Below are 12,793 nucleotides of genomic sequence, written 5' to 3'. Positions count from 1 at the left end.
ACGATAATTGCACGTTTTAAGCGCCAGTCGCGGCTGAAATACGGAAGATTAAGCGAGAAGTTTTGGGGATTCGAGTGAAACGAGGAGAGGAGGTGAGAGTGTTACCTTGCACGTACATTTCGCATACGTATCGAAACGATTGGTTTGGTTTCAAGTTTCGTTCGAAGCTCCCTGAGATCCCATTTCCAAGAATTGATGGGACTTACAAACGCTTAACTGATCAAAAATAGGGATTTAAATGTTCGTAATACATAACAAAACTTGTTCCTTTTCGAAAGTAATGGCAATATAATATTCAATCGCAGATGTTCCAACATGAATAATAATAAATAATTCAGATTAATAATTCGATAAACGTTTCCTTTCTGATCGTATCTCGTGCAGCATATGTTCGACCAGCGTATATATTACCTGTCATGCTTGTATTGATATGTTTGAAAATTCGGACGCCGGAAACTTTGCAGACGTTGGTGGAGATGGGACGTGAAACGGAGCCGGTACAGGTGCTTCTGACGCGTCTATCTCGATTTTCCATTCTGTCGAACGCGTCACCTAAGTACACGATGTTTATCTTTGGAGGAGGAACCCCTTCCTGGCCTCTTGGAGGCGGGATAGAAGGAGAATGTGCCGGCGGATTCCCTTCCCTCTATCGATTTTCGTTTCACCAACGTTCCAAAGACAATACATAAATCTTAATTAGTATCTGGAACGAATGGCATTGTAGGGGGGGGATGATCGATAGATCGAAGAGAGCTAATAATCTCGTTCCGTCACTTCGGGAGGCGAAGTGGTTTTCACCGGAATTGCGAATTTTTTTTAATAGACTATTGAAAAGTGTCGAAGACTTGAGCAGTGTACATGAGTTCAGAAAATAAGTATTTACGAAACTCGTATAAGAATACAGTGGGTGATCGAATTGTTATGAATATTTGAAAATTATGATTTATTCAAAGTTGAGAGTAGAATTAATGCTATAATAAATAATAATATTCTAAGCGATAATTTTAAAGAAAATGTGCATATATGTGTATACATTTCATAATTATTCTTTTGAATAAGAAAAAAAGAAAAAGGAAATATTAAGAATTAGACTGCCTTATCGTTACGATATTAACAAAAATAGATAATAAATGATTTCTTAAGGGATTTAGGTCAGAATACGACGAGGGGGGAGGGTTCCGCACCGCTAGAACGGCGAGGGAAGCCTCGAAGGAAATGGCATCGTGGATTCGATCATGGACACGTTCGACAGACTCGATTCCTTTCCCCGTTCGCGCGAATCAATTTTCTAGAATTCGAAAAACACGTTCCCGACGATATCGTAATGCGCAACCGTTGCCTCGACGGATTTATAAAATTCGGGTAAAATTGCACTCGAGACTTTCGTTTCGTTCGGAAACTTGCTCCTCCGATCTCGTTTCAGAAGGGCGAAAAACGACGGAACGACGAATCTCGAATCACGAAACGATTACGGGGTAGATCCGGCGCTTCAACCGGATAAATCGTACATAGTACAAAGGCGTGGGATTAGACTGCGCGACGCGCAGGTGTACAGAGACGCGTAACAGTATGCCGTAGAACTGGTGCTTCCGTTCCTCCGCTTTTTCAGCCAAAAGAAATTTCTCTATACCTTACGAGCTACGATAATACTGCCACGGTATAATTTAATATCCAACAAGGTATATATATATATATACGTAATAATATATATATACATCATTTGCTCATCAAACACGCCTTCCATCGATTTTACGCTTTAACCTGATGTTTATCGCTCCTTTTATTCTTTAAACTCTCGTGTTCTTTATTTATGTTATTTATACGAAGCCAGAGTCGCTCGAAATGGCAGGGAAACGCAAATTTCTCGACGCAGTCAACAACACATCGCGCTTTAAAACACCGTGACTTCGTTCCTTCTTTTTTTTTTTTTTTTTAAACCTCCGATATATCTATGCTTATCGTTAGCTTAAATATTTATTTGGTAATTCAGCTCTAACATCGATGCACATCGCCTCCGGTATCGATATCGAACGAAATGATCTCGCGGCGAGGATGGTGGACGATGATAAAGTGCTGGTGAGAGGAATATTAACGATGATCTTTCGACAAAAGGACAAGTAAAAAGTGCACGACGATGTAATTCTATCCTTCATAAAAAGCTTCGATTCGGTTCTGGCTCAATTTCGCACACGATCGATTCATCGCGTTTTAATCTTTTTTTTTTGTTTTAATTTCGCTATTTTTTTTTTTTTTTTTATTACAATCAGGAGAAAACGAACTCGGGCTCATATTGTCCAAAAAGAATCGAAGGGCACGACTACGAAAAGATATATATATATATATATACATATATACCTTCAGCCGGAACAAATGTTGAGCTGTTCGATTGTCCAATTGTCTCGTTGTTGTTCCTCCATATCACTCAAGATAAAACGTGACTTGATAAAACGAAATCGAGATACGCCTAGAAGCTGACAAGTTTATGAAAGGCTTTGCGAAATTCCGGATTGAACACAGTGTAAATCACGGGATTTACGAAGCTGTTCATGTACCCTAGCCAAGAGGTCACTATGAATGCGGTGACGCCTGGTTGACAGTCGGCAGTCAGCTTCGTGCAAATCGCGTCCATGATGTTGCACGTGAAGAACGGCAGCCAACAGATCAGAAATACACCTGTAAACGTGAAACAAATTTCTTCTGTATATAAAAAAACAAACAAAAAAAAAGAAATCGAAGATGACAATTTATCTATGCGTGACATCCTCACGAAGTTTCATAATATCTCGAAATATGTCGACCGATTTTTGCAACTGAAAGAAAGAAAATCATGAAAATCCATAAAGAAGTCACTGCACTGATAGATTCATCTGTAGAATTAAGTATTAATTGAATTAAGTATTAACGAACTGTTATAAAAATAAGTAGATAAATAAATTAAAAAAAATCGAATAACAATTTATTCTTTATTCTTCAACTCGAGTAAACTCGTTTTCCCACCAAAACTCCCTCCAAAATCGGACATACCGAGAACAATGGCCAACGTTTTCGTGGCCTTGCGCTCCTTCTTCGCCGAGCTTTTCTCCCGTTTCTTCTTGCTCGCCTTGTTCGCCTTGTATATGGTGAAACGCGATCCGGAGCCGGCATTTTTCTTGTCCTTCTTGCAGGTGGACGAGGCGGACATCACGCTCGGCGTGCGCGCGAGCGGAAGAGGGAGAAGGGAGACGGCGCTCTTCAGCCTCTTCAATTCCTGCTTGTTCGTTTCGCCGCCGTTCCTCTTCGTCTGCGAGGCTTGGCCGGTCGCGGCCGCGCCCTTGGCAGGCGGCGAGGACGAAGTCGAGGACGACGGGGCCGAAGCGATCCGCGGGTTCGGGCTCGGGCTCGAGTTCGTCTCCACCACCGGTTCGTGTATCACCGCGGTGCTCGCCGCACCGTCGTATCCAGGATCCTTTCTTCCGTTCTGCCGTTCTCCACCCAGTTGTGCTTGAGCCACTGCGCTGAAACGACAACTGCAATTCGAGTATCGGTAGCGTCGACATCTCGTCCATATTCGTATTTACTCTGGATCTGGAGAGTATCTCTCGTATCGTTAAGCACTACATGGCAAGTCCATGAAAAGATGTAGTAATAGGATTTTTGTAAACTACTATATATATTTTGTTGACAATTAATATTAATATTATGGGGATACGCTATTGGAAAGATGGGAAGCGAAGGAAGGATGTACAATAGTATATTTTATATTATTATACTTTTCTTGCCATCTTCTGTGGAGGAATAGTAGAATACTCTACTGCACAATGAAACTTGCCTCGAGGGAAGCAAGTTTGCCTCCATTACTTGCATCGTGATGGAGATTGTTTGGCGTACTCGAATTTAGTATTTCGAATTTCTGCTTTGTGTACGACCGTGAGGGAGCTCTTACCGTTCGATGTATTCGGATCGATCGAGATCCGAGTATAAATTGGATAACGAAAATTGAAACAGAAACTTGTAGTGAAATCGAAATTTAATATTGGTTTGACCGCTCGAGTGAGTAAGAACGACTCCGAGTGTAAAGCATAGTTGTGTAGCCAGAGTTGTTTCTATCCGGTTCCATCGCCCGCCCTACAGGTACTGCTTCGAGGCGAGTCTGATCGTGTAACTGTAGGTTCGCGTGAAATTACTTCTCGTAACGAAACGACACACGCGCGGCGTTTCATTCGAAACCGATCGAACAATGAGCTACCGCCGCGTGCATTAACGTACCATCCATTGGCCATGTACGGCCAAACAACAAACCCGTCCATGTAATTAAACTTGCTTGCACCGTCGATGGAAACGCTCTCGGCGATTAGTCTCAAAGACATCTCGCTGCGTGGACCACCACCATTCCCACGATACCGTGCGTATCGATCGTACGATTAGCCGGTATGTATATCGGCTATTATCATCGCGTTACATTGGGTTATCATTGGGCATCCGTGTAACGCTACTCTTTTCTCGTCGATTTATTCGAAGAATAGAATGCGTAACGATTGATTACATTTTATGGAATGTATTTTGATCGTGGAATTATTAAGAAAGAGATCTACGATGATTCTGTGTTTCGTGATAAAGTTAATTAGGTATTCGTTTGTTGCTTTAGAACTCTATTTTCTTTCAAATTTTTCAATTCAAGTCAAAGTGTACGTTATTGGATACGAATGGATAAACATTAATTATAATATAAATTACGTATATCATTGATTAATTTGACGTTAATTTACACTTTGAAAAAATTGAAATATAAGAATTAATCAAAAATAGCAATAGACACGCGGCCATATTGGTATCTCGTCCGTAACGCAGCCAACCAAAGAAATCGAATCATTTACAATCCCTTCTTCCCATTCGTTACCCATTTTCATTGTGTACGGGGAACTATATACTATCCCAAGCTTTTTCCTTTTTACTCACTTGCGTTTTGTTATCGTTAAGCTATCGATCGAGGCGACGTGTCTTCCGCGTTCAATCAATACTGGTTACTACTCCAACTTGCTGGACCAGTGGACGTTCCACAAACAAACGAATCGATTTCACAGTGGACCGAGTTTATCGGTGTTTTCTTCCTATTTTTATCGAATGTGTCGGCGCAGTAATTCTTTACGCCAATGAATTATCGACTCCGTGGCCAATATATATATATATATATATAGAAAAAAAGAAAAAAAAAAAAGTTCAACCCTTCCTTTCGTCCAATTTTACGCAGGCAAATATATGATTCCAATTTTCCATCTCTCGTTTCGTAAGTTTAACGTCCTCCCTGCCGAGATCTCCCTATCTCGTTCAATGGAAGATAAAGGGGCAATTAGTCGGTGACCCGAGGAATTTTGAAAGGAAGAACGGCGTTTCGACATAAAACACCGGCAAATAAGAACCGATGCTATCTTAATTCGCAGATCTAACCAATTAAGATGGAACTTTAGATCGACTCAACTCCGCTCCGTCCAAACTTCTAACCGAAAATTCATTTCCTCCTGATGAACGGAAAAATAGTATTTTCCCTTCCCTTTTTTTTCTCCAATGTTACGCCTCCCGTTTTCAATGCTAATTGATTCCATCCACCCCTTTGTCCTTGTCCATTATTATTTTTTTTCTTTTTTTTTTTTCTTTTTTTCACTCTCGTTAATTTGCCCGGCAAAGTTTCAACGCCTCCACGTCTCGCCATTCTCTTCATTCGTCCAGAAAAACGGATCCACATCGACCCGTTCTTTTTACCCTCTGCCAAGAACATTTTTAACTTCGTTCTAACCCTTGTTATACGTTTTTGCTTGGACTTATCACGCGGTGAAATTCATTAATTAGAAATTCTCGGGTGAGGAAGAGGAAATTAGGTACGAAGGATTTATATAAAAAGAGAAAGAGAGAGAGAGAAAGGAATGGAGAGATAAATAGACTGCTGGATTTTCAGGCAAATATATATTCCTCATATTATATCTTTTTTATATAAATATAGAGTGCGCAACTACAAGTGTCCAAAAATTATATAATCTATAAAATTCGCTTGATTAATCGATATAATTATAAACCCGAATATAATTAAATAAAGATTATCAATTTAAGCAAAGAATTTTGCGAAAGTCATTAGTAAAATCATTCTAAGCGATATCCAATAATAAATTTATATAGCTTAATCTCCTTTGATTAAATTTCCTATTAAAATTAGGAAAACTTTGAAACGTTATAACTCCGAAGATATTAACTTCCGGTTAACGAGTCAACGATCGTTAGAAGCGCTGAATCTTATCCTTTAAAATGTTTTTTTATTCATCTCGATACAACTTCCCGTTCCCGAGATATCGTCGTGTAATTGAAAAACTAATTTTCAACTATTTATTTTAAACCCGATTATATCTTATTAAAATTCGGAAAACTTTAAACCGCTGTAACTCTGAAGATACTAACTTCCGATCAACGAGTGAACGATCATTAGAAGCGTGGAATCTTACCCTTTAAAATGTTTTTTTATTCATCTCGATACAACTTCCCGTTCCCGAGATATCGTCGTGTAAAGAAAAACCTAATTTTTAATCGTTTACTATCTTCCTCCTTATCGTTTACTCGGATCTCTCACTCGCGCCTTCTCTCGCTGACTTATCTCAAACTCCAGACGCGATTCCTGGAAACAGTGTACATTTCCAAGACGAAATATAAGACGCGAGCCATTCGTAATCTTCCCACCATCTTAAATACTACGAAAACTTTAAATCCTCGCATCTCGGTAACCGATCGAGATATCGGAATGGATGAAAAAGCGTTTTCAATGGCACGATTTTCTCGAATAGATTTTCACATAAAAATTTTTAATTCTATTTGTTCTTTTCCCGAATGATCTACCATTGTGACGTATAAAGATATAATTTTTTACGATATTAATTGAATCTATATCCACGTGAGAATCCAGAGTCTAGGGGTAAATTTGATTGAATTCTTACGCTGCTTCCTCGACGACAGTGGCCAGAAAGAACTCGGTGCTCTTATCGTTCGAGATGACCACAACAGGATCAAGGGGTGTCTCGTCCTCGTCCTCGTTGCTACCGGAAGCGGTGTTGGTCGGCTCTTCCATGCCGGGAGCCACGAGAGCCGCCGCCCCCAGCGCCGTCTCCGCAAACCTTGCCACAGAATACCCACTACGTGATCTTAGTCAAAAGCCTCTAAAAAAAAGCTTCTACACTTAGCATGCTTTTAGTATTTCCTTGGCGGCGCGCTAATCCGGCAAAAGGGGAAAAGTTAATCTATCATGCACAAAGCGAGGCGTGGTGGCACGCTTGCGCCTAGGCTCGCGCCTACTCTCGTTCCGAACTTTGCCACGAACAAAGAACTTGGGCTTTTACTTCGTTGAATGTATCCTTCGCGATTCAGAGTGATCCTCGGGTGCCCTCGCTGAAATGAAAGTAATTCTTCTCCGAGAAGAAGGGAGGGGAAAGAAAAGTGAGAGGGGAAAAAAAAGAAAAGGTAGAAAAGAGCTGCTCTCGGAACATTTGATATTTCAATTGGCTCGCTTTCCATCGAATGGAGGCCAATTATATCGAAAAAGAGCAATTTAGACTTACTTTTGAATAGGATATTTTTATCGTTTCTTTTTTTTATCATTTTGTGATAATAAGGGTAAATTTTTTTAGATTTATCGGTATTTTTTCCAGATTATTTGTGCGTGAATTATTTGAACGTTTACGAGTGATCGTATATTCCGAATAATGTAACCTTTGACATTTCAAACGAAATGTCCAGTTTCGATCGATTAATTCGAAGAGTTAATATAATATATCGAAAAAGAGGGATGAGATTCGATTTTTTGTTCACCGCCTCGATTATAGTTTTTGAAAATTGATCATCGAGAGTGTCTTTTTAATTAATCGGTATTAGTCGATGATCGAAGGGTAGGGTTGAGTAATTTTGTGCGTGAATAATATGGACATTGGAAACCGGTCTATTCCGAATAATCGGATTATCGGGGATCCGATTACGTTACAGGTTGGCAATCGGCAAATGACTTAGTATTCAGAGTTCAATCTAAACGATAGTTCCTCAAACTTTGCGTCATTTACTCGGTCATTTCACTTTCGCTTTTGGTGACCGATTACGATTTCGATCATTACTTTCGATCTCTCGAAAGTAATTAACGATTCTGAAATTTCTCCACCCCTATGAAAAGAATTGAAAAATCTCCGTTAATATCCTTTAATTAATCTTAAATACAATCGACATTTTAACAACAATCTGAAATACAGATAAATCGATGTGATTGAATGTGCGTAGATTGCAGTATCAGCGTCATACGAGTTATCTCGGGTCAGGTCAGGTCAGGTCAGGAAGATTCTACGTACAGAGATGAATTTGATACAGAAAACGGATAAAATTCTTTCGTTCTAAAATTTCCAGATAATTATTGTAAAACGTTTTCCGTAAAGTGCACGTTTACGACTTCCAATTAATTTCAAATTCGATTTTCTCAGAAAAAAAAAAAAAAAAAACAAAACGAAGCGTTTCGAACCGTAAAAAAATTGTATTCTCCCTGTTTACACCAAAGGTTCAAAGGAACACCGATAACATCGATGCGGATTTCACGCGTATGAATAAGAGAGCGGAAGCTTGAAGAAGAGGCTTGAATTTCACGGAAATTTTGGACGCAGGGCCGAGATTATGTTAAATACACGGGACCCAAGGGAAAAGACGAGCGTTGCAGCCAAAATGTGACCGTTCCCATGAACATCTAAGTCTAATTTATCGATAATGCTCGTAACGCGTAACCGTAGGAAGTGACCTATAAATAATAATCAGGGCGAGCGAAAGGGTACAGTTAATACTATACAAATTACCCGCGCGCCTAATTGCATTTCTAGCCGTACACACGCACTCACGCACGCACGCACGCACACCCCTATCCCTTCGCCACGTGCAACGCTCGAATCTCTCTCTCTTTTCCAATCCAATCGATTCGAAACGATCCACTTCAAAATCCTTTTCATACCAACGTTCCGCCCTGACGCGAGCAATCGACGTCTAGCCATCCATAATAATAACAATAATAATAATAATAATAATAATAATAATAATAATATTAATAATATCATCGAAGAAACGTGAAAAAGTGTAAAAGATCGAAGCGAGGAGGAGGAGTAGAGAGATCGAAAGCGATCGAATCCCCAAACCTTTCGCCGCCGAGATGAAATCTCACCTTCCGAGAGTTATCTCTCTCTCTTTCTCTCTCTTCCGGGGGAGGAAGGAGAGAAAGAGAAAGAAGAAGTTGGTAGCAGTGGTATCAAATCATCTTGAAACCGACAAACAACGAGACTGCGCGCCTTTCAATCCGGGGACGAGAAATCGGTTCTTCCTTCTGCATCGATTTATTCTTATCATCGATCAACGGATGGGCGACACTCGAGGGAGGGGGTTGGAGGGCACAAAAGCCGGCAATTAAAGAAAAGTTGTTGGCTATTCAAGACAAGTACACCGACACAAACGGAAATGAAGATATTATATAGGGGAGAGGTGCTCCAGGCTTGAATATCTTCTCACGTTCTCCTTTCTTCTCTCCTCCATCCTCTTCTTATTTTTCTATATTCCTTTCTCGCTCTCTCTTCTCTTCTCCTCCCCACTCTCCTCTTTCAGCGGTATTCTTGGAAGGGGGGAAGGCGTCAATCTCTTTTCGAAATCGTCTCGTTGGAATGCGAGAGGCGCGCGAGAGAAAATTGAAAAAAATGACTCGATGAAGGAGCACGCGACACATTCGGAATGAAGGGCGGTTCGTCTTTGTCCGCGAATCCCCCCTCCCCTCTCTCCCCAATGAATTTATATTCATCCTATGTTTAAACAGCCAGCTCCTCTTTGATCTGTGAGAAGCGAGAAATCGCGTTTGGAGAGATTGGATATCGATTCATCTGAGTACGAGAAACCTGAGTGATCTCTGATCAGAGAAACTGAACTGTGTACATCTATCGAGATGTTGACGATGTAGACGTACGTTTTGTCGTTCGTCGAGCATAATAAAGAGATATCGGGGATGTTCGATCGATGTTCCCCTCCCCTCCCCTCTCGTCTTTCGAAGGGCAGAATTTCTTTCTGTTCTGAAGGAGACATTTAACGAATTGGAAATACGACCTTTGTCGATTTTTGCCTTCTTCAGAGAAGGATAGACATATTATAAATTTTACTTCTTTATAATACATTTTAATTATCTTTAAGATCCTTGTTCGATAAATTTGAATTTTATTTGAATAATAATAATGATATTCGTTGTGCAAATTCTTTACGATCTGAGAATTCGATTGAAATGAATGGACAAAGGTCGTTTGTGTTCATTATTGAAACTTTCGATTGATAAGGAAGTGTTTGCGTAGTGGAAGCATGAATTATATTACGGAATCACGCTACTAACAATCACGATGCTTATCTCTATACAGACATGCAACAGAGTGACACATGCAAGTGATAAATACAAACATGCCGTTCCCCCGGCATTATATCAGCTTTGATTCCTCCATTCTCTTCGAACGAAATCAAAAAATTTCAACAAATTAATTACTTTTTATCTCTATTTCTATTATTACATTAATCGAACGTGAAAATTCATCTCGCATTATATATTAGCTATGCTTTTCCTTCTAACTAATTTCTAATCTACGTTCACTTTCTTCCTCAACCTTGGCGTCGATTCGAATGAAAAATTTCTTAAAAAATTTTTGGTAATCTGTTTTTAAAGAATTTTTAAAGAATTAACAAAGTGTATAAAATGTCGGCTCACCTGCGAGTGTGCGCTATGTTCTCTATTATGCTGCCCGGCTTAATGTCGCCCAAATTAGGCTTCCTATTGGCCCTCGCTTTCCTCGCTCTGTTTCGCAGCGCCTGGAAATGGCAAATTGTGAAATGATCGTCTCGAGAGAAATCGAGATATTTTTTTCTTTGTTTTCTTTTTTCTAGAATTAAATGAATAATATAATTTTTTCTTGGAAAATTTTTCGATCAATTTTAAACGAATAAAAATTGTCTCTTACGGAGAGACGATATGATACATTATTCGAGTATTATTAGTCGGATATTACGAATCTATTATTGTCGACAGAAGATACCTTCGCACGATATTTATGGAAAACGATCAAAATAAACATAATATAATCGAATCGAGGTTTTGAATCGGGCCTAATAAATATATACGTCTTTATAAACGAAGATACAAAATCTGGGTAATTTCATATCTTTTCAATCTGTACGGGCAAACGGGCGCAACGATTGTTAATACCCTCCCTATTTGAACTCCGTTTCACGTAATTATTATAGCGATATTTCGCGTCATCGGAAATTAATATCATAACGAATGAAAGCAACCATGCAAACAAAATTGTTTATGTATTCCGGCCAATGTAGAATAGCGAAGCAACCGTATTTATGATTAACCGCAACGTAATCGCAAAAGCCAGCATATCTGTGGAACACTTTGCTCCATATGGCGTTAAAATTATATCTACGTAATTCGGTCGAATTTTACTTGCTACGATGAAATTATAAGTCACGGTTAATCGAGCAAATAAACCGATCAATATCTTCATTTATATCCCCCTTCATAAATCACATTCACTTATTTCTCCATCCATCGTTTCTCGTATTTACTTATTTTTCCGATTCATTTACCCACTCGATGATTCGTTCCTTCTCTTTTCTCGATATCCCCTTTCCTCCATCCACTATTTAAGAAAAATTGTAAGAAAAATTTATTCTTAACCGTTAATTTTTAAATGTCAACGCTATAAAAGAAAAGTTATTAGCTCGATATCGATGATTCGTTCCTTCTCTTTTCTCGATACCTCCTTTCCTCCACGCACGACTTAAGAAAAATTGTAAGAAAAATTTATTCTTAACCGTTAATATTTAAATGTAAATATTATATAAAAGAAGTTATTAACTGAATATCGATAATTGTTTTTTCTCTTTTCTCGATACCTCCTTTTCTCCACTTAAGAAAAATTGAAAGAAAAATTTATTCTTAACCATTAATTTTAAATGCCAATGCTATAAAAGAAAAGTTATTAACAGTATCGATGATTCATTTCTTCTCTTTTCTTCTCGATATCTTCTTTCCTCCACGTACGCCTTAAGAAAAATTGTAAGAAAAATTTATTCTTAATCGTTAATTTTTAAATGTCAACGCTATAAAAGAAAAATTATTAACACTAGGTATCGATGATTCCTTTTTCTCGATATCCCCTTTCCTCCACACACGACTTAAGAAAAATTGTAAGAAAAACTCTTGACTTCTTAATTTTTAAATGTAAACGCTATAAAAAAAATTCATTAAAAGATTGAAAACGGAATCGAGAACCTCTTCTCTATTCCGTCCCGAAGAAACAAATTCTCTCTCAATCTCTTTCTGCATTCGAAACAGGCGAGAAGGAGGATTCTTACCTTGAATATGTTGTAGTAGAGAAACACCATGATGATGCAAGGTATGTAGAAGCTGGATAGGCTCGAGTATATGATAAAGTCTGTATTGTAGAAGAGGCATTGGTCCGGTGTCCGGTCGGGGGTGTTATTCAAGCCGAGAACAATCGGGCTGCCGATCGCGGCAGATATCGCCCAGACCAACAGTATCGTCAACCACACTCTTCTATTGTTCTTGTGCTTGGCGTATTTTATCGGCTGGGTCACTGCTATGTATCTGCAATTCAAATTCATCCCGCGTATCGTACACTGTCCCCCTCCCCTCCTCCCATCCTCCCTTCCTCGTTTGATGGGCATTACGTTACCGCAAATCGACGATGGATCCACTAACACCTTGCTA

The 12,793-nt window shown here is 39.1% G+C and overlaps 1 protein-coding gene across 3 annotated transcripts in view; it reads right to left on the bottom strand.

Moving 5' to 3' along the window:
- Window positions 1-1,121: 1,121 nt before the first annotated feature.
- The window catches only part of LOC102681539 (dopamine D2-like receptor), a 133,577-nt gene continuing 121,905 nt past the window's right edge, over window positions 1,122-12,793 (bottom strand). The window contains exons 3-7 of one of the 3 annotated variants that reach the window (XM_006607608.2): window positions 12,418-12,670; window positions 10,763-10,863; window positions 6,954-7,148; window positions 3,025-3,506; window positions 1,122-2,673 (exon numbers count right to left, since the gene is read on the bottom strand). In XM_006607608.2, the coding sequence (XP_006607671.1) occupies window positions 2,465-2,673; window positions 3,025-3,506; window positions 6,954-7,148; window positions 10,763-10,863; window positions 12,418-12,670 (1,240 nt within the window). In that variant the 3' untranslated portion in view covers window positions 1,122-2,464. The remainder of the gene's footprint in view (window positions 2,674-3,024; window positions 3,507-6,953; window positions 7,149-10,762; window positions 10,864-12,417; window positions 12,671-12,793) is intronic. The other 2 variants (XM_031508768.1, XM_006607609.2) reach the window with 2 other exon arrangements.

This window comes from Apis dorsata, unplaced genomic scaffold, assembly GCF_000469605.1.
Source record: "Apis dorsata unplaced genomic scaffold, Apis dorsata 1.3 scaffold_8, whole genome shotgun sequence".
Classification (NCBI taxonomy): domain Eukaryota; kingdom Metazoa; phylum Arthropoda; class Insecta; order Hymenoptera; family Apidae; genus Apis; species Apis dorsata.
This window is presented reverse-complemented; position numbering and strand designations above follow the sequence as displayed.